Raw genomic sequence first — 26643 nt, 5'->3', positions numbered from 1 at the left:
TTGTCTTTGTAACCTTTTATGAAACAGAGAAATTCCAGAAACTGCAACAAAGCCATTTACTCAGGTAGTTTGTAAAGATCAGGTCAATGACCACACCTTTTCCTTGTCAAATGTTTGGGCACTTTTCTTGGCCCCTTTCAATCCCTCCCTTTGGTGGACAGGACAGCTGTGGCTCAGGAGTGGGTCGTCCACTCAACACAAGGCTGGCAGTTCAATTCCTGGTTCCCCCCACTCCTCGTGCCAAAGTGTCCTTGGGCAAGATACTGAATCCCAAATTGTGATTGATGTTTGATAGAGAAAGTGCTGCACATAGATGCATTGTGTAAACGGGTGGATGGTAAAACTGTACTGTAAGATCTTTGAATGATCATTAAGACTAGAACAGCTCTATATAAACACAGACCATTAGGAAATTATAAGCACCAGTTTGAATAAAGTTCAGAAAGAACTTCATAGTAACTACAAGGGACAACAACAAATCCAAACACATATTTAAGTTTAAGTTCAAGGTTTCAACTTAAAAAATGTATTTATCAATGATCAATATATCAGCAAATGTATAGCCATTCAAAACACCCTTATTGCTGCTGAAAGGTTGATCTCTGTTCTATTATCAGTGCACAAGCTTTGATATTACACGAACACAGAGCTCCACAACCAGTAATACACAGGTTTGTGCAGTTATGCTAGCAAACCTCAACAAAGAGTTTTTTAGGTTAACACAAAACAATGTCCATGCATGAAATTGAGAAGACATTTTTATTTTTATTTATCTGACCCTCTCCACAATCCTTCCACGTTAACCCTGGTAACAGGTTTGGTCTTCTCTGTTCTCTGCACTAAATATGCGACATCCTTCTTGTAAAGCACGAGTGAGCATTGTCCTTTACCTGTCCTTGCTCCTCTGTGACTCTCAGCGATCTGAACTTTCTGTTTCTCCTCCTCCAGCTGCTTCTCCAGTGTTTCCATGGTGACTTTACATTGGTCTACACGAGCCTGATGTTTGAAGAGAAAGACATGTTTGACAGTGAAGAGGATGCAATACTTCCAGGTGTTTTACACCAGCAGTGCTGCAAGTCACAGCAGGAGGTTGAAAGGGAGGACATAAAGAGTACTTTATGAGTAATAGATTACTTGTTCTGCCTGTCTACCTGCAGCTCTTTGTTCTCTCGGCTGAGACGAAGTCTCTCTGCCCTCTCAACATCCAGAGCCTGTCCCACCGCATCGCCACGGAAACGCTCGTCACTTAACTCAGACGTCACAGCTGTAATCTGCACACATGGATCACACAGCATGAGTGTGTGTGTGTGTGTGTGTGTGTGTGTGTGGGTGGGTGTTTGCTGCAGCATAAACCTTGGTCTCCAGGCTGTCTGCAGTCTGCCTCAGCTCGTTCCTCTCCTTCTCTGATTTCTCCAGACGGCGTCTCAGATTTGATACCTCATCCTGACAAAAAGCAGAAGAGCATCTCACAGCAGCTGACGACACATCCTTAAATCACATTGTTTGCTACCCATATTCACATCTAATCATTTTCTGTGACTGCAGTCCACCTGTTGCTCACATAGATCGTACCTGGCAGTGTGCAATATCAGACAGTGTTTACGCACAATGCATGATGATGATGAGCTTGTGTGTGTGTGTGTGTGTGTGTGTGTGTGTGTGTGGTTGTACCTCTTTGGCCCTGAGCCTCTCATTGTCCATGTTGACATCGAGCAGAGGACGAACTCGACAGAAAAGTTTCCACCAGCTCCACTTGGCCACGACCCTCAGAGTACGCAGGTTCCTCTGCAGACAGCTGACCGCCATCTGGTGCACCTGGAGACACACACACACGTGCACACACACACACACAGTGAGCTGCTAAAAAAAAATCTAATTTATACACAACAAGCAACAACAATTAACCAAACTAGAGTCAATATCACTAATTATTAAAAAAGATTTAGTTTTATCGAAGAAGCAGATCTCTAATATTCTGCTGACAGTGTGTTAAAGTTCGAAACATTATGATGCCTACCAGACACTGAACATATATTTATACTGCTTTTGTTATAATACTGTCTTTTTTATTAAATAAAGGTCCAGAGTGTAAGATTTAGGTGAAAGGGATCTATTGGCAGAAATTGAATATAAAACAATCCTAGTGATGTTTTTACCAGTGTGTTTCATCTAAATTGTACAAATTGTGCTGTTTATATTTAAATACTTTATATTTACATCTGGAGTGGTTAATTTCTATGGAGGCTTCCATGTTTTTTTTACAGTAGCCCAAACTGGACAATCTAAACACCTTTATTTATTAATAAGATGCTGCATTATCATCTACAAAAGCATTGTGGTGTGAAAAGCTGCTTTTGTAATGTGCATTCTGTGTCATAAATACACATCTGACATTTGTACAGTGCTGTGAACAGATCGGCCCGGTCTACATCCAGGACATGGTCAAACCTTACACCCCAGCCCGTCCTCTCCGCTCTGCCAATTGGCACAGTGCTCCTTCACTGTGAGGGACACCCAGCCACTCAACAATATCACTGTTTGCTGTCCTGGCTCCTAAATGGTGGAACAAGCTTCCCATTCACATCCGCAGACTAAAGACACATCTCTTCTGACTACACCTTGGTGGAGAAGAAGATGTCAAATAACCATTATCAACTAATCGTCAAAAAATGTATTAAGTTTAGTTGCAGTTGTATATGGCACTTGACTTTTTTGAAGCAAATTGTACTATCTTGATTCTTGCTGTTCTGGGTTCTCATGGTTGAATGCACTCAGTGTAAGTCACTTTGAACAAAGCGTATTAGCTAGTTTTAACTAGCTAAATAAAATGTGATGTAATGTAACAAACTAAACAGCTTGAAATTGGTTGAAACTTCACAGAGTTCTCAAACTATTAATTGTGCATAGACATACTGACGCGTGCATTGACAAGATGCAACTACAGCCCGAGTCAGCCCAGGTTACATTCAAGATTCAACCTTGAACAGCAACAAGATTCAGTCCGGTTAAATTGAATTGTGTTTTCTTCTCTTGAGTTTTAGAATTAAAGCAACATGTCACATCTTTTGTTTTTAGTTAACCGTTGCAGGGTTGCAACTTACTGGAGGCCAGTAACCACAGAGATCGTACAACTCCGAGAGAGAGGGAGCGTGTTTGTGTGTGCGTGTAAGAGAGAATTATATAGCTGTCTTTGCAATGATAATGAGGAAGCACTGGAGCGAAGGGGGGGTCGCCCACCCCCACCCCTGAAATCCGCCCCTGCGTACAGAGCCACACTAACCTTGAGTTTGCGGTACTTTTGACGGGCCAGGTGTCCCGAACAGGAGGCCTGTAGATACACCAACCAGCCGGTGACCTGCTGGTCCCTCTGCTGCTCCAGGTAGCGCAGCACACCTCGCTTCATGAACACCTGAGGAGCAGGAGGAAGATCCATGAGTCATATCAGCTGCACTCATGTTCCGCTGTCTTGATTAAAACATGCTCTCACCCTACTAGCTCCCACGACAGTGCTCTTTTTTTCTAGATCCAACTCCACCAGCAACTCCTCCACTGCCTGAGATGCGGAGGAGAAGAACAGCTTATTTATTTCTGGTGAAGATAGCCAACATGGTTTTTGTGTGAGAGTGCGAGGTGCCGTGATGTGCCATCTCACCTTTCTCTCGTCATGGCTGACAAACATTGAAGCATAACGTTTCATAATTGGAGGAGACAGCGCCTGGAAATGGCACCTGAAGTCACTCAGGGTCATGTGGTCTGGATAACCTGGGACAGAGAGGCAGACAGAGCATGAAATCCAAAAGTGATTTACTAAATGTGAGCCTATAGATCTCAGAGAAGTTGCTCAAACATTAAAGGTAGAAAAATGTGTGGATGATAAAACCAGCTGCTCTGTGAAATGAATCTTTGATCCCTGCAGAATCAGTAGCAGCACGGAAAACTAATTAAGGGAAGATTTACTGAACATGAACACAGCAATAAGGAGACAGTAGGTAATAAAGAAAAACCACAGGGGATACAACATATCATTGTAAATCACAAACACAACCTCTTCTGTTTGCTCAACTCAAACTGTGCAGGTTGCTGTGATCCAGTTCACGCTACGGGTTTGGAGAGAAGAAAAAAACTGAATCTTGAAAATGAATTCATGACCAATAAAAGAAGACATTTAACACACTGAACTTTGCTGTTACTGCCAGCTACTTGTTGTGGTACGACCAGTAGATTATAGTGGTTTAAGTGGACAAACAATAAGAAAAGGCAGTTTGGTGGTATAGGTCAGGGAGAAGAGTGGGTCATCTTCTAAGGTTGGTAGTTTGATCCCAGCTTCCTCCGGTCTGCATACGTCCTCGGCAGGGTCAGTGTGAATGGATTAATGTGGCTTGAACTGTAAAGCGCTTTGAGTGATTTACAAAAAGCTGTATAAATAGTCCAGTTATTATTTTCTTATTGTCTTCGCTGCAGTCTGTTTGGTTGGAGGGGCAGCGAGCTGAATCCTTTTCACTGCATATAAAAGAAGAAATACTTTGACCTGCAGATAATAATACAGGTCAAATGAATAGTGTATGACTCCAGACTATTACATATCTGGATTATGTTTGACTGTGAATCAACAGACCGAATGTCAGCCTAAACACAACCTGAGATAAAACACGGATCATTTCATAAATTAGCACCTGCACAAAATAGATAGATAAAATACATATATATATATATTCATTGGCTTCTGTTTCCTCAGCTGCACTGTGCCAGTCCAGATAAAAAAAGAGTTCATGGGGAAAAGTGGAGCATGGACCTAAATGGCTTAATGTGCTCAGTGGGAAGACAATCTCACCCAGAAGTAGAGAGTTGGCTGCCTCGGCTTGTTGGGTAAGTCAGACCGAGTTTCATTTTCACATTTACATTCAAACATCTTGGGAATATTCTTTTGAACAGGTTTGTATTTCAAGGACAAAGGTTTGTGCATGAGTCTGTGTCTGGTAAACTTATTTCAACCCAACATACTTACTGTAATGTGCTGCCATTGTCTATTAAGGCATTTGAACAGTTTCTCAGTGCATTTGTTAACACCTACACCAATCATATAACCTTTATGTTTCTTTATTTATCATATTCAGTGTTTGATTGTATTAAGTTGTATTAAATATAATGTAAAAGTTGAGTTGTACTGTCTTAATGAATCATTAAATGTTTCTACAGAGTCACAGATATTATATAAGAAGTTATTGACTAATGTTACTGACTAATGCATTAATGAACAGTAGAATAGAATATGCTTACAACAGCATTATGAAAGCCTGGAAGAATAATTGTACATAATTCAGTCATTCATCCTCTCGACTGAATATCATGTAATATCATTTGTCTCCTTCCCGTGACAAGACAGAGATGCTCTTACAGGGGATTTGAAAAATAACACAACATTGTGTTTGGCAGCCAAAACCAAAAGTGAATCAATATATCCCAGTGCAATGTATTACATTGAAGAACTCCATAGTGAGTGTGAAGGCTACACAACAGACTAAAGATATAGATAGATAGACAGATACTTTATTAATCCCGAAGGAAATTCAAGTAATGACATTAAGGTGATAACTTACCCTAAATGTACAGCATGAAGCATTAATCCTAGAGCATGACTTATTAAATCACGCACAAACATTTTTCTCTGACACCTCTGGGATTCTGCACATCGTAGTGTGCTTTGAACACTTATTGATTCTCTGTATGCTGCTTAGATCTGCTAAACAAGCATCCCCAGTGTGACTGTGCTGACCTGTGCGGTAGAGCTGCAGGGCCTGCAGGATCTGTGTGGAGTGCAGCTGGACTCTCAGCGCGGGGATGTCGGTCTTTGCACTCACACACTGCAGGAACACCGGCCTGGCTCGACGAATCAGGTTCACCAGAGCATCCTGTCGGTAGGGGCCAGTGACAGACAGACTGAATCCACAGAAACTTTGGAAATGTTCTGAAGGGGAAATGCCTGCAGTGGTGCACTTACTGCCTGAAGTTTCACTGCGATACACTGGGAGTGCCTTCGTATGGCTGCCATCCCCCCGCTGAACGTCTTCCTAATGGTGCCGTTCCTCTGCAGAGAGCGCTGGCTGCCGCCCTCCAATCCCCCAAGACCTCGACACAGAGGGGGAAGAGAGATCCTGGGGGTAAACATGGCCTTCACCACCCCTCTGCAGAAAACAGAGAGAGGGGTTGGTTGTCACATTTGACCGAAAAACATGTTTTACAGTCAACAGATGCAGTAATCAGATTAGTTACTGCACACATTATTGTAAGTGTTCAGTGCTGTCTATAACTGATCCTGCCAACTGATGCCTATTCATTTATTTTAAATTAATCATCACTTCTGTTTTTTGCAGCAGCAGCATTGTTAATTGTTAAATGTGTGTGGAGAGTTTTAAAACTGGATCACAAGCTGAATCTACAAGCGTGTATTTACAATTGCAAGGACAGAACACAGTGAACGTGTGCTGAGATGTGCTAATGTGTAAAATGTTCATACACATCATTCGCACCATTCAAGCCACTTGCCCCGGGTGACATTGCATCTATTAAAATCCATTTTGCATCGTGAATAATTTGCTTCATGTTTGGTGTGAACGCAGCATATCCAGTGATAGTTGCTGTACATCTGTGGTAACAGTGCTAACATAGCTTATCTGGTAATATGTTGCCACCCTGAATCCATAGCAACATATACTTCACATCCCCTAAAGCATTATGGGAACTCTAGCAGTAAGATTTCCAGAACAAGTACCTAATAGTACATACATAGACAGGCTTGTCCAGATACTTTTGGCCGTTCTGGGCCTTTCTTACACATACTGTGTGACGGTGACCCCAGCCTTCTGGGTGAAATGCAAAACTTTCCGACTGCAGGAGTCCACTATGAGACGTTCACTTAGACGTGACACGACCGCGTTTCAGCGCTCTGCATCCTGGGCCTTCAAACACACTCACATGGTGGAGTTTTGGAGCAGACAGATGGCGTTGAGAGCAGATGGGTTGTTCTGGATCAGACCAAACCAGCCAGTCAGGTCGTAGCGGACCGGGTCACAGCCCATCAGGTGGTTCACCTCACACTGCAGCGGCTGCTCACACTGACGCACTGCAGGGGCATACATATTCTCAATATCCAACGCTGAATTAACACACTGGGAGAGACCGTGTTTGTGCTGTGTTTCTAGATTTTCTTTTTACCAGTGTTGCTGTAATACTGGCAGACTCTCTCCAAGGCACTGTTCTCACTGGGGGCTGGTGTCACCATCTCCTCATCCAGAACCCATAACAGACCTCTGGGGTCTCCATCTGCCGCCCGGACCTTAAGCACACACAGGCACACACACAGAGACACACAGATTTAGATTTCAAATGAGAAATAAATATGTCCACCTTAGAATGAGATAAATACTGTTTTATATTTGATTGAGGTCTGCAGTCTTTTGGGGAGAAAAGAAGCTGCAAATAAAATAAAAATGTATGAACGTTTAGAGAAAGTGGAAGTGCTTTTCTGAGTCTGAGCTTAAAATCCCAACATCAACACTCCGCTCTTATCTGGTTGTTGGTGACTGGGCAGTAAGAGGAAACTGATAAAGGAGACTATTAGAATCAGACACTTGGAAAATGCAGCCGAGAGAAAATGCAAAAGAAGCTTTCATCGGTTTCTCCCTGCTCAGAAAAAAAAATCTTTATCTTTCCAGCTCCACAAACTTGACAAACATCCTTAAAACAGGATCACTGTTGAAAAATGGGTAAAAAAAATCATGGTTATTTCATCAGTCTTCACAAAAACATCGCACAACCGAGCATACAGACCTTCACCCACCATATCATTTGTTATCTCGGCCCAGTTTTACACCTGAAGGTGCTTTATAATCTGTGCAGTACATCAGAAATCCCATTCTAAACAAAGACTTTTAATTTGGATAAGGAGCAATTAAATGTCCGAGAATTGTTTTCCCATGACTGACAGATAGATGCAACAGAGACAACGCCAACATATTTTAGACGGATTGGAAACTAAATATAAAACGCATGTAGATAAAAGTTGGAAACCACAGAATCCTGATTCACCTACCATATCATTTGTGTTATCTCAGCCCAGTTTTGTCCGTAACTCTCATTGCCATGTTTATGTGTGAACAGTGTTAGCTGTGTACCTGTGGAGGCGCCTGGTCGATGGCACACACCACCTCAGCGGGGCTGCTCTCTGGACACTCAAACTCCACTGGTATCCTCTCCTGGAACAGACAACAATGTGTGGAGCTGTCAAAAGAAGGTTATTTTATACTGAGACTAAATAAATCAAGGACTTTTTTCATCTGTAACTAGATTACAAAAGATATGGGAACCAAGGTTATTATAGTTTTGAAATTTTCTGTAGTTTTTATTTAGTTTTTCAGTTTGCTTTTTTATTTCAGTTTAGTTTTAGTTGGTTCAACATGTGATTTTGTAGTTTTAGTTTAGTTTTTATTTTGAGGAATCGACTAATTTCAGTTTAGTTTTTATTTAGTTTTAGTCTTAGTTTTAGTTTTTCCAGGTATTAAGAGAAAGCCTTGACTTGTAGAAGCTGAAAAAGGATGAAACAATGTGTGACACCAAATATAGTTTAGTTCATCACCTGCAGGACAGGCAGTAATCGAGGGAGGAAACGAAGCTGGATTTATCTGCAATTCTGTTTAGTTTGAGTTAGTTTTGCATTGTTCATTGTAGTTTTCATTTAGTTTTCGTTTGTTTTGAAATTGTCGTTTTTATTTCGGTTAACAAAATTATTTTTTCATTGCTAGTTTTAGTTTTAGTCTTAGTTTTCGTTAACTATAATAACCCTGATGGGAACAATTTCTTACTTTGTATATAACCCAAAAACATGCAAACATTTTGTTTTTTAAATCTTCAAATCAAATGTATTTCAAGTCCGTTTCTGTTATTGTTTTCCTGTACCAATCATTTCTTGAACTGGTTTCAAATATTCAATGAAGTTGCAAGGTAACTGAACATATTGAAACAATTAGTAACATTCTGAAGTAGTTCTTTACTCTTACTGCATTTCTTTAGGATTCTGATAATTCAACTTCCCTCAACTACATATTTTACTTTTTACATATTACACTACATTTGCGAACTGTAATTGCTATTTACTTCATTGAGGATTCAGATTTTACAGACAAAATATTTGATCAAGAAATGAAATATGAAGGATTTTTGTTTATTTTATATATTATTCTTATAGAGTAAACTACTCAATAAAATGTAAGGTGGCAATTATAAATCCAACCTCGACCAACGGCAACTTTGAAGTGCTGTTATCCAATTAATATATATATATGAAAGTGTAAAGACAGTAATATCTCAACAGTATTATGTTGTATTCCTTTGCTTTTTATGTGTGTGATATGAAAACACGTATACACGCAAAATTATACCTGAGAGAAGATAAACGAAAAAACAAACATGTAAACTTTGATTATTGGATTACCGGTGTGTGTCCATTACCTGTGCGTATCTCTCCAGTGTGTGTCTGAAGGTGTGTGTGTGGTAGTGCTCCAGCAGCCTCTCCTGCAGGTAGTTGTGGCAGAACTCAGACCAGCCGGCCCCTCGCTCCTCTGTAGAGTGTCTCGGGTTCCTCATGCCCGGCGTGTCCACCACCATCACGGAGGCTAACGTCAGCTGCTGACCCCTCAGAGCCCTGCCAACAAAACACACAGCCCGTGTCACAAACAGTCTACTGTGCATGTATGCACGTTGTACGATAGTAAAGCTGCATAGAAAACAAATGAATGTCTCCGAGAGGAAAACATCATCTGAATCAACAAATATCCAAACAACACACACACTGTGAGTGGTCTGTGAAATAGATCTTCAATCATTTTATATACAAATGAAACATGAAAATACCATTACATTAAACAATGGGAGGAGGAGAAAAACAAGTATGTTCTTCTATTGTCCATATGTTTTACATTTATGGACCAATATTCAAGATTGACTGAGGCCACACAACATTTATTTCACACCTTTGATTATTATGTTGGTGGTTCTAAATGTTGTAAACTGTCTCTATCCTATTCATTTTATTCATCTTTACTTTTTATTAAATTGTTGTTTTGCAATGGCATGGTGTCATGTCAATAACATATATGTTAGTCACCTTTATATTAAATAAATAAAAATAAAAATTGAGGGCAGCTGCATGTATTACTGTCGGGTTTTAAAGTTGCTCTGTAATTGTGTCTTTCAGTGTGAATGCTGCACCACATCATTTCAGGACTATTTTAGGTTCAATGAATAGTTCAGACTTGGTGAATATATTCACTTTCTTGTTTGAAAGCAAATTGATACCATTCTCCTGTTTTTTGTTAGATATGAGGATCCTGCCAGCAGCCAGTTAGTTTAACTTTTCTTTCCTTAGCTTGGCTTTATTTGCTTTAGCTTAGCTGAAATACTGAAAGCAGGCTAAAACAGCTAACCTGGCTTGGATCAAATCATTGAGTCATGCAAATATATTTACTGTCTGACAGAAGAAATTGAAAAACATGTAGATTAGAGACTCAGCAGAGTTACCAAGCAGAATGTTTGCTCAATTGATTGTTCATTTGAAGAACAAAAAGTGATTCAGCTGCTTTTTTTTTTTGCTGGAAAGAGAAGAGAACAAACTGTGGCAATCATCTTTTTTCAAATGGTGCATTGAAAATTATCCAGTTTATTATAAGGCTGGAGCGGCTGTAACTCAGCAGATAGAGCGGGTAGCCACTAACCAGAGGCTCAGTGGTTCGGCTGTTTAATACATAAAAGTTCTGCACATAGAAGCACTGCAAAAACCATTTAGCATTGAATGTGCAGTCAGCGATGTGTCCATGTACCTGTTGATGAGTGAGACTATGGCAGTGAAGAGTTCTTCATAGAGTCCTGCAGCCATTCCATCAACACACTGAGTGGCTGTCAACCTGGGGCCTGCAGAGAACCGGGGGGACGAAGACATGGTTTAGGATGGTTTCCTCAGTCTGTGTGGGTTTCCTTTAATGAACATGATTACATGTGTGGGGGGCGGTGGAGCTTAATCTGCTGCACTGACCATTCAACTGTGACCCAGTGAAATTTCTTGACAACCATGAATATAGATAGATAGATACATTATTGATCCCGAAGGATATTCAAGTATATAGTTATATATTCATGATCGCTGGCAGGTGAATCCCAATGGCTTTCTAAAAATACTACATTTGAGTGAATGCACTTTAGGCCAGTTAAATAAATAAATGAATAAGCATTTCGAACTTTATGTTGGAAAATAAAATAGCAATTCTTTATTTTACTGGCACATAACTACTCATTGATTTCCTAAATACTTTCCTAATAAGAACTGTAGTTTAATGCAGAAGCCGTTTCCTGGAGAAATCGCTCTACTCTAAGATCAACTTAAAAAATCTACTTTTCAGTTAGTCAATCAAAAAATGAGGGTACGGCCCTGCTAGTGCCTCACTAGTGGTGTCTTCTCTCTCCTTTTTCTTCATTCCAACAATTTTTTTTGCACTTTGTCTTATTGTACAGGGCCACAGAGACATTATCCTCAGTCTGATCTATTTAAAGTCAGTGGAAGCCTCTGTTCTCGGAAGGACTCCCTCCACCTCGGGCCTACCCTGGTCTTGCCTCCCACAATTCGGCGCCTTTAGTGAGTGTGCATCTCACCCTCGTCTGCCTCGGCAAAAGCGTTTCTTTCTCTGCTGCCCCCGGTGGCTCTCTGCAGCAGCTGTCGGAGGTGATGTTTGAACGTGGCCGTGTGCAGCTCCTCGCCCTCGCAGCCCAGAACGCTGCTGGCCGCCTGAGCACTGTCGAAACTCACAAACTGTCTCCTGCCCACTGTGCAAACAAAAGGGGAACACACAGAGAAGACACAATTATGACAAAGTCCACAGAGGGAGGATATTAGTGACATCAGTGACAAACTCTAAAGACCATTTGGTTATTACATGTGAGAGATTTCTGCCTGCAGGTCACTGTCAGAGTTTAAAGTGGTTCAGATGAAAACAGGTGATGCTGTGTATTTCTATTCACCAGGTACTGTTGTGTGTTTGATCAAAGCACAGCCGCTCACTTCTAGTCTAATGTCAGAATCAGATTGCTGTGTGTGTGTGTGTGTGTGTGTGAGTGTGTGTGTGTGTGTGTGTGTGTGTGTGTGTGTGTGTGTGTGTGTGTGTGTGTGTGTGTGTGCGTGTGTGTGGCCCAAGTATTACTCAATTCGTAGGGATCTCAATCTGTTTACACAGTGTCAAAATGGTGACTAAATGTGTTGAGTGTTTCATAAGGGTTTTAAATTCCATCAAAGTCTATATCAGACATGTACAAGTACAACAACACCAAGGATGTAAAACTACCAAGGATACCACAAACTCTCTGCCAAAAGCTTCATAACTTTAGAAGTTCGGTTGAAGACAGGACGGTGGTGGGATGTGCACTTAAGTAGGGTTTGATATATACTTGAAGAACAAAGGTGTGTAATGTTTGGCGGACCCACAACCACTGTGTGATGAGGAAGATGATGATGATGATGAACGAGCGTTACCTTTACAGGCCCCGGCAACTCCCAGATGATAAATAGAAGCCAGAACGTGCCATATCGCCTTCTGCTCGCTGGCGGTGAAGCCCAGCGTTTCCATGGCAGTCAGCAGCTTGGTGAAGGCAACAGACGCACGCTGTTTCTCCTCAACCTGAGAGCAGACAGATAGGAAGGGAGGGACGGTTGGTGTGTCTGCTCAGTCTGTGAAAATGAGTCACGTATTGAAATGGAAGAACAGCTGAATCATCTTCACAGCCCCTGTCCCTTCAAGTGGAGAATTTTCTCTGCACCATGTTACCTCTTCATCTTTTTACTCAACCTTACGTGAGCGCTGTGGCCGTAGTGAGGGTGTAAACAATTAAACAAAGCAAAGTCAGACGTGACAGCCCAAGTGAGAAAGATATATATATATATATATATATTAAACACGTCATGCCAGTGTGTTCTTTAAAGAGATACTATGTGGAGAGGTAAAGTGTATCCACCATTCACAGGATAACACCAGGAGGGAATTCTTTCATACTTAAAAATGTTTGATCAGACTCAAAGATGAACCAGATAGTTTTTGATGTCAAAGCTCAAGGTCGCGATTACTCAATTATAAATATGACACATTTTCAAAAATACATCTCAAAAGGAAAAACTTGTGAAGTGATGACATTTTAGCCGCAACTGCTGTGACTCAGTTATTTAGTTTATTTCTGCCAACTATGCTATAAGACTGATCACAGCTTCAATATCCTGCGAAGACCTCTCCATGGTTTCCAGATGTTTTCAAATAGCTCTATTCTTTCCACACAAGCACATCGACAGAAGGGACGCTGTGCCTCCAACGACTACTGCCTGGAAATCCACTAATACTCACATACATGGCCTCCCTCACATTTTTGAAAGGCCTAATAACAACAAAACATCTGCCGAGGCAGGATGGACACAAGGCCTCTCAAACGAACACCTGCTCGGTGTTCTTGCCATCTGTGGTGCTGGTTTGTCTTTTTCTGCAGCTCCTCATACTCACGTAACCCCCACACACGTCTCTTGCACTTACTGTACCTTGGTGGGATTTACAATGCCGAAAGAGTTGGATTCAGGGAGCTGGTGCAGCTGCAGGTCTGTCCTAATGAAGAATTAACAACAGAGTTAACAACAGATATGTCTGTATTTGAATGTGCCAGAAGTATCACTACTACATAGATAGATAGAAAGATAGATAGATAGATAGATAGATAGATAGATAGATAGTAGATAGATAGATAGATAGATAGATAGATAGATAGATAGATAGATAGATAGATAGATAGATAGATAGATAGATAGATAGATAGATAGATAGAAAGATAGAAAGATAGATAGATAGATAGATAGATAGATAGATAGATAGTAGATAGATAGATAGATAGATAGATAGATAGATAGATAGATAGATAGATAGATAGATAGATAGATAGATAGATAGATAGATAGATAGATAGATAGATAGATAGATAGATGGTACTTTGAAGATTACCTCATCTCTGTGCTGAGTCCTGCTAGCATCTGGGAGAAGACCAGGAAGTTACTCTCTCCTGCGACTTTCTGACACACTCTCCATTTGTCCAGCATCATGGTCTGATGGAGAGGCAGGGGAGAGGGTGAGAAGGTGAAAAGCGATGGTGCATGTGTGTGTGTGTGTGTGTGTGTGTGTGTGTGTGTGTGTGTGTGTGTGATTCATGCCTGCAGGTGTCCAGCAGCAGCCTGTCCAGCGTGGTTAAAGTCCAGTGAGAAGACGGTGGCGAATCGAGATGAAGAATCACTGTGCTGGGAGCTCACACAGCCAAAAGACTTCAGGACTGTGAACATAGCCTGCACACGCTCCACTAGAGTGAGAGAAAGCAAAGGAATGAACATTCTGTAAAGTACGGACGCGGACCCTCATCCCTCCAGCTGCTGTGCTCACCACTGAGGTTCTCTCCAGTGGTGCCGGCTTGTTTGAGGAGAGCATTTGTGAAGGCTTGGCACACCGTGGTCTTTCCTGTGCCGCTGCGTCCCACCGCGCACACGCTGTGGTCTCTCCGGCTGCCCACCATGGACACATAAACCCGTTTGACCAAGGCCGCCAGAGCAGGAGGAGCATCCCAGACTGTATCTCCTCGCCGGGACTTTGGGGTCTGACAGGAAATAGAGTTAGAAAAAAGAAAAAATGCAATTGATTTAGAGTCGAAAAACAACCAGATGACTGATTGATTCAATGACTGATGACTTGAGTGACAGTTTTTGATCTGTAAAATGATTATCTCTGGGTTTTGAACTGCTGTTCAGAGGAAATAAAAAAATTGGAGAATACTGGGAATTTATTCATTCATTCATTCATAAATAAGAGGGTTAATTAATCATGAAAATAATCATGGCAGAATTAAAAAAAAGATGAATCAATCAGGCACAAATTACTATTTATACCAAGGACCACTTACAAACCATCAGTTAATAAAGATAGTTAGTTATTTGTTAAGGCAGTATTAACATTTTCTAAATAATTGTCACATATTTAACAGTTGTAAAAGGCAAATAAATAATTAGCTGGTTTCATTTTGTATAAATGTTCTTTTTCATTATTTTCATCATTTAGAACATTTTTTAAACAGTACAAAATATTCTGTGAAATTGTGGTGGTCTGCTCTCACCTTGCTGTGGGCCTGTATCGGAGGCCAGAAGTTGACCAGGTTGGGTCCTGCGTGTGTGAGCGGCATGTTGGCTTTAGCTCGACTGGACAGTGTGTGCAGAACTCCACATTCATTCACACTCTGCAGGTCGCTCAGATCCTCACACAGATCCAGCTCTGATGGATTACACTGCGCAGGGAGAAGAACCGTCAGTTCATGGAGCTGTTCATGGTTCACAACAATATATTAACAATATATAAAAACACAGGTAGACACTGGGATTTTTGGTGTGTTTATCTTCTTGCCATATTTTCTGTTTTGTGACAAATGCTGGAATTAAAACACCAACCTCTGAAAACAGCTGCTTAATGTCTCTATAAGACAAATCCTGTTGGATATGTAGAATTAGACCAGGCATTGACTAATGAAAAGACACTACTAGCTGCATCATGGGTCCAGTGTAGCATGCAGTGTTTTTACAACTTCGAATTGAATTCAGACTTAAGCCAAAGATAAAAATAAAAAAGCTTCCCTTTTAGTTCCAGATCTGGTTATTTCAACCTCTTCTGCTTCCATTTTGGTCATTTCTTAACAAAGTGTCTGCACCATCACATGGCAGCTTTTTGGTGTGTGTTTCTGCAAAATAAAAAAGCTTATACGATGCTACAAAGTGTTGAAATGCACAGGTGAAGTGCTGCACATACTGTCTGCCACCATCACGTGCTTATTAAACATCACTTTCTGGTAGAAAGGTGTTGGAAGTCAGGGGAGGTTGTACAGGGACTGACAAAGTCAAGGTCTTGGTGGATAAACGGGTCGAGTACTGGACCTTCACCCACGTGACTCATTCTTCTTCTAAGTATGACTTATTGAAGTGGTCCACAGAAGACTACAACTCAGGTGTAAATAAATAAAAAAATGCATTATAGGACATCTGGATTTCCAGGAACTTTGCTGTAGTACAACATTAAATTGATTTTCCCTAAAAAAAATAGAGAGAAACACATTCAAAAGAAAAAGAACTGAACTACCTTCTCGATTTCAAACTCTGTCACGTCATGCTGCGATCCATCTGTCTGCAGGCGGACCCTCGCTCGGCCCTCTGGGAGTTCAGGTGTGCCTTCATCTGGTTTTAGCTGAGTGGCTGAAAGAGAGAATGATAATCAAGCTCGCACATCAATACATCAACAACCAGGACATCTTTTATTTGCCCCACGTGCTGCCTATAGAGCAGAGTCTGGTCCACAGTGAATCCACATATGTGTTAATATGTCTCTCTAGACAAATCTGTTGTCAATTATGATTTTCTGAGCCATGCATATTAAACAGTCAGGGGTCAGGGGAAACAGTATGTGGAAATCTGAAGGTCTAATGGGATTAGTGCTGCGCAGTGCAGTAAGTAGATGGATGGGTGGATGAATGGATGCGTGAGCACTGGATAAAATCAACAGATGGATTCGGAGCAGAGCCCTGCACATATGGTCAGCAGCAGCACGGGGAGAGATGATGAGTCTGCTGCAGCTCATTTGTAACATGATACAAAGGTAAAATAACAGACGAGACGATTACTAGAGATTGTGTCAGGATTAGTGGAGGACTCCACTAATCCTGACACACATTATGACCAAATTATACTATTCACACACACACAGAGCAGAGCTGTGACAATGAGTTGACTTGAATGAATAACTAATCCTAACCCCAATTTTCTGTGTAATTTTGTTTCTGTTAAATACACTTATATATAATTAGATAAGTTGATAATCGGTTGATTGTTTAAGGATCTAATTATAGTCTTGTATTCTGTTGTTCCTGATCTTCCCTCTAATCACTTTTTCCTGAAGGAAGCTAAATTTGAGCTTTTCAGAAATAATCTGAAATGCTCGTTCACACTTTCATAACCAGCCCCTTGGACGACTTTGATTCTCTTTCCTTTACTGGACTGCCTACCTCCCTTTCAAGACACCGGTGGCTACCTGTATCTATTTTAAAGATCTTCTTCTCTTTAAATCACCTCCCTTCTACTTCCATCGGAGATCTGATCCACCAACATTTTACATGATAGATAGATAGATAGATAAATAGATAGATAGACAGCATTGCTTTCATATCTCACCGAGGGTGAACCCATCCTTTTGGACACACCACACAGTTCCGGCTTCATACCACACGTCTTTCACCTGAGAGAGAAACAAGGAGACAGTGAGGCAACAACAAGTCTGAGCCACTGCAATAACTTAACAAATCCAGTATTTAATTAAGCTTTAAATGAATTTGTAACTTCTCATTAAATATCTAAACACAACTAGATCTGTACTATATATCTTGTTGAGTTGTCGCACATATTAGAAATCCAAATGTGGATTAATCTGCCAATGAAAACTCCAACACAAGGGCACACACACATCTTCCAGTTAATTTCATTTCATTATTATTTTTCCAAAATGTGTTTCAACTTATTCATTCGATATAATTTAACATTGAAGATGTCCATAATAACTCCAGGATTAGTCTGTATTATAATGATCAGAGTGACAAACATACCTCTCTGTTGTGCTCTGTCATAGCTGTGTCTGCTTGCCTTCCCTCCGGCTCCAGCCTCTCCTCCATCCCCTGCTCTCTCTCCACCTGCTTCACCTCTGCTATCTTCTCCTTCTTCTGCTCGGCCTGTGGCGTCTTCTTGATCTTCTCTGCCCTCATATCCCGCTGTTGCTTTGACGGCTCTGGCATCACATCCAGTTTGGTTTTCTGTTGACCATCAGGTTCGGGAGTGAAGATGTGTCTCTGAGGGGACTTGCCATCTGATTGACATCCTTGCCTGCTGTTGCTGATGAGCTGTTCAGCTCGGAGCGCCATCTCAGCCTCAAGGATCGGAGGAGTCTGATCTGGGACGAGGAACTGTTGCACAAGGTTGTCGCTCAATTTGTTTGGCTACAGGGATAAAAAAAGAAGACTCGGTATCACCCTCTAAAGAAATCAATGGGGAGATTAATCCAACTGTGTCTGTGGAGTAAAAATATGAAGTTACAAGCAGCTAAAGCAACTGCTAGTTGTAACTTCATATTTTTATTTAGCTCTGCATAAAGGCTTCGGGACAAAAGGAAACAGCTAGCTCTGTCAAAAAGTCCCTTCTGGCCTTCTTATGGCCTGAACTAAAAGGATGGGGAAACTTAAATTTGCCCATCTGTAAAATAACGGCCCAAATGTCCCAAAACAAATGTGGGCCTTTTGGATGTGACCCTAAAGTGGCTCATGAGGTAAATGGTGAATATGGCTCAAATTTGGGCAACCTTTGGTTGAAGCTTGGTATATTGCTGTGGCTTATTTGTGGCCCAGATCTGGCAAACAGGAGCGGACCACCCAAATACCATCATTTCATATGTGGGCCGGATTAAGGATGTGTGGGGTGTGGGCTAAATGTGGTGATTGGGGTTTGTAACCTTTGGTCAGAGCCACTCTGGCTGTTTCCCTACAGTCATTATGCTAAGCTAGGCTGACTGTCTCCGTTCTTGAAAGGTATCAATCTAATAGTCTAACGCATGGCAACAGAGCAAATAAGCATATTTACCAAAATGTCAGATTGTATTTTCTCAGAGAGCTGAAGGGAAACAAATGAGGAGGCACTCACGGCTCTGTCGTCTTTGACCTCCGGCTCTTTATATTTGGTCTCCTTCTCTGAATCCCTGACCAGCTGTTTGAGGAAGCCGCCGGGCAGCGCTGACAGAGGTGGCGAAGGCGTGGCTGTGGCCACCGGCTGGTTCTCTTCCTTTATCTGTGGTTTGAACGATGGGTGAATGCAATTAGACAGGATCATTGTGGGATCTGAACACACGCGTTACAAGAACTGCTGTGGTATTCATCATTGCAGGTTTGGATTTATTTGTCTTTGAGATTTGTTGCTCTGGAATTAAACTTGTGTAGCCATGCTCCTCGGTGAGATCCAATATTTATTTATTTCATCTTTATGTACATCCTGCTTTCTTTCTCAAGGACTATTTGACCTTACTATCTCAGCAACACGAGGGAAATCCCTTAGTTTTTTTGGCCACATCTCAATAATCATGACACATTCTTTGACAAATTCTGAGACATTTTCAGAAAGAATCTAAAATGATGAAGTGATAACATTTAATATGAATTTATCATATATATACGATACCATATTTACTGTAATCTTTTACTAGTGGGTCTTTTATCTAAAGCTGCTTTCAGACATGCACTGAAATCCAGAGATCTGCAGTCTCTTCAGACGAGGTATATGTGTGAATGCAAATGTCCGAGTGAGAGCCTCCCTCATATAGAGTGATATATAGACTTTATTAACATTGACTGGCTTCATGGCTCAGCCAGTAACAGGACAGGTCGCTTCACGTATTATTTTGATTGTCAAAGACAGAGTGAGTGTCTTCAGCTGTATTTGAGTACATTTTAATACGTTTTCCATCATGTGCGCTCTCAGCTTTAGGAGGAAGTATGACTCAGTGGCTATGACAAGAATCATGAGGGAACCAGAAGAGCCAAACTAGAGAGGTAGCCAGAGGCCTGACATTTAACTAATAGCTATCAGAGGCTGACACAACAGGGAACAGAATAAAGGTCAGCAGGACAGCTGTTTCACATTCTTTGAAAAGCTACAATATGCAATCACGAGAAAACCTGGAGAAGAATCAGACTGAGTCATGCCTAATTATTACATTTTGACTGTTGGAGTGTTATGTTGCCTTAACACAGACATAAGCAGTCTGTGACTAGACTCAATTACAGGATTTGTTTGTATACTTATCTTTCTCAGGAGCAGTTCAAAACATAAAATATTTTGATTATTCATACTCTCGTACTCTCTATTCATACTATTTGTCTTTTTTTAAATGTTTACCATTATCCAATAAATGCCACATCACTTAAAGGAACTAAGTTCTTAAAGGTGCAGTGTGTAGAATTTTGTGATATCTACTGTGAAGTTGCATGTTGCAGCTGAACACCCCTCACCTCACCCTCTCCTTCCAAACATGAAAAAGAATCTGTGGTAGCTTCAGTTGTCATAAAAACTCAAAGGTGTTTAGTTTGTCCAGTCTGGACTAATGTAAAAAACATGGCGGCCTCTGTAGAGAGGACCCGCTCGATGTAAATATAAAGTATTTAAATATAAAGGGCCTTTTCTGGGGTAAAGAAAACTACAATTCATACAATTTAGATGAAACAAACAAGATGAAAACATCATGAGGATTATTCTACATTCAATTTCTGCCAATAGTTTCCTTTCACCTAAATCTTACACACTGAACCTTTAATTGGGGAATTGCTGAAAGAATAGCAATACTACTAAGTAAAACTGTTCCATTACAACAGCTTTATTTGCATATTGTATACAAAATTGTTGTATTACGAAACAAAAACTCTTTCAGACATAAAAGTATGGATATTTGTTTTGTAACAAGGTGATAATATATCGGGTTGTAGGATAAACAGTCTAAAATTCAAAGATATTCAGATTTACGATCAAAGAAAAGCAGGAAATCTTCACACTTGAATAAGAGAAATGTGTGCATTTTTTTGTTTGAATTGATAAACAATGAATAATCAAAATGTGTTGCTGATAAAAACAATTTCAATAGAGAAATCGATTAAACAAAAACTATTTCGGCAGTTCTAGATATTTAGTTACTTAAATGTTTTTCTTCTTTTCTCTCCCATAAATCATCTCATCAAGATTTATCTGTTGGCCCATTGGGAGCAACTGAAATATCCAAATATGAAAATATATATAAAGTAGAAATGTTATAAGGGGAAAGACAAACCACTATAAGAAGTCCATAACACTGGCAGTTGTTTAACACAAGCCTCGCCCATTCCCCCAGTAAGCCAATCATCTGCTTTATAACAGCAAAAGAGGAAACATATCGAGGCAATCATGTTGTTGCACAACCTTGTGGGTATAGAGGATGTATAACTACATGTTTTCTACATTGTTTCCGGGCGACATCACCAAACTTTTCGAGTGGTGATTCTATCCATGCACAACAGACAGTAATAGCTCTGTATCCATGCATCTAGACAGGAGCCTGATGCCAAGCTGTCAAGCAGCAAGAGCAGCCTGTAAGGCCAGAAGAGCAGCTCCTCCACCTGTAGCCGCCACAACAGTAAAAAGCTGCTTAAGCATCAATGGTGAGGCTCTTGGGTGGGGTTTTGAATGCAGGACTTTTACATGTAATGCAGAATTTTGGTGCTTTTGCTTAATTAAAGGATCACCTCTGGTGACAACGATAAATCTAGTGGAATAATGTGAAATGTGAAAAAGTAGTTTAAAGTCAGATTCTAAAGAAAGGACTTGAGTGATTGCACAAAAGTATTGAATATCAGCTCCTAGCAGCTTCAGCCTGAATATCAATGACGGAGTGAAGCTTTAGAAAGCTCAAAGTCAAACCAGTAGACATGCAGGATGACTAATACACCGTCCTCAGCATGCAGACTTCACAGCGACATGTCATTACATGACATGTCATTAGCTGACTCTTTCATCCAAAGCAACTTCCAATTCGTGCATTCAATATCTATGAGGGGCCATTCGGGGTTCAGCAACTTGCCCAAGGATTCAAGCCACCAACCTTCTGGATGAAGGACGACTGCTTTACTCCTCAGCCACGGCAAATGATGTCATGATCATTTGGGGTTAGTGACGACAAAATCAAAGCTAGATTCTACATGCATCACACACAGTGACAGTAGAATATGTTGAGTGAACACAGCATGCAACAAATCTGCACCTCCCTTCTGCTCCCACAGTTTTAAACGTGAAGACAGGGCCATGGCTGCACAGGGGGTGGGGTGGTGGAGGGTGGCTCAGGGATGGGTGTGCAGGGGATGTCAGCCAGACGGGATCTCAAAGCGGAGGTGGTGATGGTGGTGGTATGTGTGCGTGCAGAGAAAGACACAAAACCTGACAAAGGAGAGAAATAGTTGAAAGTGAAGAAAGTGACAGAAGATGGTAGAGAAAAATATGAAGCCCCCCTCCTTCTTTCTCTCACTCGAGCTGCCAGATGAATGATGAAAAGTGTCAGATCTGCCTTTCAATTTGGAGATTGTACAGAAGAAAAAAAACCCAGGAAGAAAATATCATTGCATCAGATCAAATCAGTCAGGGAGAGGCTGAGTTATCGTACAAACACACACGTCCTGGTGATTTACAGTTTCCTATTACTGAGACGTCTGGCTGCTACGTTCTGTCTGTTGAGGCGTCCTTTTCTTTTAAGAAACTGTCTCGTTGTCCCTCTGTTAAGCATTCGAGAGGCTCTGTTGTCACATGCTCACAATTTCTTTGTTTTTATTCTATTTTGTTGTCATCAGTTATATTTTTGTGAGCTGTGTCTCCACAATGTGACGAGTGTCCGTGAGCCTCGACACTCAACTTCGAAAACAGTGGCATGTACACCATGTTTTTAGCCCAAAAACATGGGTGATCACCATTTATGTTATTTGTTTTGGATTTGGCTATAAAGTGTTTTGTGGACTCAACCACTTCACCCACTCTCCCATTGGTATAATGGAGAGTAGATATCATGAACTATCCATCTAATGTTTGTTTGGATCTTGGGGGGAGACTAATCCACTGAAGAAGAAGAGGACACAGCAACGTTAAACGACTCCATTCAGGAGAACTGTGTGGTAAATTTGTGACACAAATATGACATTTCTGTTTCATGTATTCATTTGAAGAAGGTTCCAGGCTCTTAATTGCTCTACGTTTAAGTCACAAGCTTCATGGAGGTCAGTTTTTATTCATTGAGAATGTTTCGATTTCACCTTTTCCACCTCCTGTATGCATGCAAATGTTTATGTGACAGAGAGAAGGGTTTTTTTATTTTTATTTCAAGCTTCTCCTCTCAGGATTTTACACAGAAAGTGAAAACACACATAAAATCAGATGGATACAAACCCACCTAGAGACAAACTCACAGAGAATTATCATGATCTTTGCTGTTTCAGCTCTCCAGAACATTTAGGTCAGTTTTAGGTTTAACCCCAAACCTTTGCTAACACTTGTCAACAGTTGCAGCAGACTTCTGTTTGTAGACAACACATTTTAAAATCCACAGTTTACTATACCTGCTCAGCAGCAAACAGCATAGAAACGCAGCTAAAGACCAGCTGGCAAACACAGTAGAGCATTTAGCAGCTAAAGAGCCAGATATTTCCCTCAGGAGGAGGTGGAGACCAAACACAGGGGTACAAAATAAGGAATACTGGACTTGATTGTGGTTTAGTTAAATATGGAAAGTGCTACAGTGAAGCAATACCAATAATTAACCAAAACCAGCAACTTTCCCTCGCCGAATCATCCACCCTGACCACCGCCCATCTGATTCAGTCTCAAGCGACCTACAGTCGCAAAGGACCTTCAACTTATTGTTGGATTAAGGCTATGACTGCTTTTGTACATTGTGACATGATGTGGTTTGTCCAATTTTCATGCATCTAGGTGAAACATGCTACAAACAAGAGGCATAGTCAAGCAAGGTAGCCACTCCTGTGGGAAAGACACATTTCAGACATACACGCTCCTCAAAAAGCAATTTAAGTAGGAAAAAAATAAAACTAAAACTGTATTTCTCGCATTTTGATTTTCAGCAACCACTGAAAAGAATTTTTCTGGCTGTCTTGCCAGTAAATTCTCCAGTTCTGTGTTGAGAAGTTACTAAAGAGTGGGTTTATTACAACATTTTCACAGAGTATGAAAGAAACTCAATAACTCAAAAACAGTCACACATTTAGATTTTTAGATTTTCCACACTAAGGTTTGATCCCATTTCACTCCTTCTCCTCCCAATTCTTGTTAGGATGAAATACCAGAATGCCTTAAAAGATGGGAGAGAGACCTAAATATAGTATTTTCTCCATTAATAAGGATTTAAAAATTATGATAACTATTGTAACATCTTAGTTTAATATCGTTTCAATGTATTATGGTCATTTTTTTTCACATGTTAAATATGTCGATGTCTCTGTAGCTAGCATGCTATTGTTACATTGTTATTGTTAATTTATGCACAATAATCCTGTATTTTCATCTCTGAAGATACACGATGCACTTGATTTAACCAGAGATGTTACTGATCTCCTCCTCTGATAACAATGCATCCTGGCAGGGTTGCAGACCACTGCTAGCAGCCTGAAGCAGTGTGCTTTCCATTTATACTTAAACTTTTAGGTCTAAATTGTCTTTGAGAAAAAAAAATTCAATGAGAGGATACTGCACTGTCTAAATGACCAAAATTATCTGGCTGCGAATATATATAAAGAGGAGACTATTAAAGGAGCCAGCATTCCAAACACAGAGGGTTTCATCGTTCCAATATTTATACATATTTATCTAGGGAGTGTTAGCAATGATGATGAACCACCGGGCCAAGAGACTGCTAGCACAACTACCTCAGACATTCTCCAAGAATGCACAGCATTGAAAAAGGCCCTGACACGCGACGACTCCGGAGAACCTTTTGCGGTGTTGACTGCTTTGAGCAGACGTCTGGCAGCTGGAACTTAACCACTCGACGCACTCAAGTTTTTCCAAATGCTTTTATAGCATTATGAGTGTCTCTCACACTCCACATTTCAGTTGCTTTCAGATGCAGTTTCTCAAGTTGAAACTTATAAAAAAAACTACCTCCACAGCACCATAAAAGAAGACAGACTTAATGGACTGGCAACGATCTCCGTCCGTCAGAGAATCAAAACTGAGGATGCAAGACTTTTGTTTTGTTTGTTCTCTAGTCGTTTAAGTTGCCGATAAAATTTGCCTTGCACATTTTGTGTGTTTGATGCACATAAGAAAGTGGTGTATAGGAGAGATTTTCACTGGTATTATTTAATTTGAGGAGCTGAAATTGGATTATTTGGAAAACAACTATATTTGCTGCCATGAATTGATAGTGTTCTGCAAAAATGCCGATACATTGTGTCATGCATACTTTAATACTGTTGGCACTTTCAGCACACTAGCATTGCACCAGATTGCACTGGTGATCTAGTGCACTAGCAATTTATGTGTATGGAATATTGGCGTTTTTGTGTTGTTGCTGGTCGGGCTCGTTGCAAATAGAAGGGCGGTATAATTATTTTTCGCCTAGAGCAGCAGAAGTGCAAGTGCCGGTCCTGCTTGTGGTGAACCCCAGAGGTCTATTCCTGGGCTTCTTCTTTTCAATTATACTTAACAATTGTGTAAAGTTATCGGCAATATCAAATATAGGACTTTGTGCTTTCAAGAGGCACTTTTTCATTCTGACATAAACTTTTCTAATTTTGTTTGTAACACATTCAAAGCATTGCTAAAATGTTCCTTTATTCAACACAACATCCCAGAAAATGCTGCAGTATTTTACAAAACACAAAGTCACATCAACATTTCAATTTTACGAAAATGGTTAATTGGTATTTACAATATTGTTGTGTTTTGTGCAATGTTGAGTTTTGACCCTCAGGGCCACCGTAAAATAATCCATGGCTTTGTTTTCAGACAGAAATCAATCAGACATCTCAGGATAAACAAAAATGCTGCAGCCAGGATTCTCCCAAGATTTACAATATACAACTATCTCTGCTGTTTTGTCTTCCTTCCACTGACCTGTCGCTTTCACAAGTGACTTAAAATTTCTTATTGTAAGAATTTATGGATTTTTTCATTTATTCCTACATTTTCTTATCGATATTTAATAATTTCACATATATAAGTGGAACAATGACTTATCCAAATGTTACTGTTATGATTACCCTGTAGATCACGCACTACACACAGCACCACATAAGGTGACTGGTTGTGTCAGTGCGTGTAAACAACTTGATGACTAGTTTCGAAGACACCGAGACAGCGTCACAAAAACAAACAAACCAAAACAAATGAACAATAGCTAATATTAAGTTGAATCTTAATCCATCAGGTTTATTATTTTCCCAACTCAGGTGAAACTCTGAATCCAAATAGTTCTACTCCAGTCGCTAAATGACCAACAGTACTTGTTTTGTAGGCCACTGTAGATCTCACACAGGAATAGACTCAACTTTATTCACAACCTTCCTGGGACACTTCATAATAAAAATCAGAAGACGGTGTTATATTCTGTCTGAAGCGAATGTCATATCACACCTGTTAATGTACCACACAGGCCCGATCCGGCCCCTCTCTCTCAGAGAAACCATCTATAAATAAAACCTGGAGAATGTCGTTAAAATCTCTAGTGGTTAATGCACACTGGACCGAAACAACGCACAGAAGACAAAGCAGCATACCTTCAGCAATGGCAAAGATTTGGCTCAGAGATCCAGGTGGGTAATGGTCAAATCCTGTGAGGCCAAGTGAGAGTCCCGCTGTCACACAAACACCACCACAGATTCACACGGCGGGCAAGACAGACTGAGTGAGGCATGGAGCAATGGAGTCAGAAATAG

General features: G+C 40.6%; 1 protein-coding gene across 4 annotated transcripts in view; it reads right to left on the bottom strand.

Annotated features, from left to right (window-relative positions):
• Nucleotides 1–26643, bottom strand: part of LOC109626482 (unconventional myosin-XVIIIb) — a 45000-nt gene extending 18357 nt beyond the window's left edge. For 3 of the 4 annotated variants that reach the window (XM_069513255.1, XM_069513256.1, XM_069513257.1), the window contains exons 1-27: nucleotides 26485–26622; nucleotides 21975–22141; nucleotides 18833–18978; nucleotides 17749–18135; nucleotides 17321–17384; nucleotides 16236–16348; nucleotides 15226–15393; nucleotides 14502–14712; nucleotides 14279–14421; nucleotides 14073–14173; nucleotides 13619–13682; nucleotides 12572–12716; nucleotides 11698–11868; nucleotides 10872–10962; nucleotides 9505–9697; nucleotides 8172–8252; nucleotides 7213–7333; nucleotides 6973–7120; nucleotides 5999–6182; nucleotides 5774–5909; nucleotides 3653–3762; nucleotides 3488–3553; nucleotides 3281–3409; nucleotides 1672–1815; nucleotides 1354–1443; nucleotides 1152–1271; nucleotides 891–996 (exon numbers count right to left, since the gene is read on the bottom strand). In XM_069513255.1, the coding sequence (XP_069369356.1) occupies nucleotides 891–996; nucleotides 1152–1271; nucleotides 1354–1443; nucleotides 1672–1815; nucleotides 3281–3409; nucleotides 3488–3553; nucleotides 3653–3762; nucleotides 5774–5909; nucleotides 5999–6182; nucleotides 6973–7120; nucleotides 7213–7333; nucleotides 8172–8252; nucleotides 9505–9697; nucleotides 10872–10962; nucleotides 11698–11868; nucleotides 12572–12716; nucleotides 13619–13682; nucleotides 14073–14173; nucleotides 14279–14421; nucleotides 14502–14712; nucleotides 15226–15393; nucleotides 16236–16348; nucleotides 17321–17384; nucleotides 17749–18135; nucleotides 18833–18978; nucleotides 21975–22011 (3469 nt within the window). In that variant the 5' untranslated portion in view covers nucleotides 22012–22141; nucleotides 26485–26622. Of the gene's footprint in view, nucleotides 1–890; nucleotides 997–1151; nucleotides 1272–1353; nucleotides 1444–1671; nucleotides 1816–3280; nucleotides 3410–3487; nucleotides 3554–3652; nucleotides 3763–5773; nucleotides 5910–5998; nucleotides 6183–6972; nucleotides 7121–7212; nucleotides 7334–8171; nucleotides 8253–9504; nucleotides 9698–10871; nucleotides 10963–11697; nucleotides 11869–12571; nucleotides 12717–13618; nucleotides 13683–14072; nucleotides 14174–14278; nucleotides 14422–14501; nucleotides 14713–15225; nucleotides 15394–16235; nucleotides 16349–17320; nucleotides 17385–17748; nucleotides 18136–18832; nucleotides 18979–21968; nucleotides 22142–26484 lie in introns of all 4 variants that reach the window. The other variant, XM_069513258.1, reaches the window with a different exon arrangement.

Source organism: Paralichthys olivaceus, chromosome 18 (genome assembly GCF_024713975.1).
Source record: "Paralichthys olivaceus isolate ysfri-2021 chromosome 18, ASM2471397v2, whole genome shotgun sequence".
Taxonomy (NCBI): Eukaryota; Metazoa; Chordata; class Actinopteri; order Pleuronectiformes; family Paralichthyidae; genus Paralichthys; species Paralichthys olivaceus.
The sequence above is the reverse complement of the archived record's forward strand: the minus strand, read 5'-3'. Positions and strand labels throughout refer to the sequence as shown.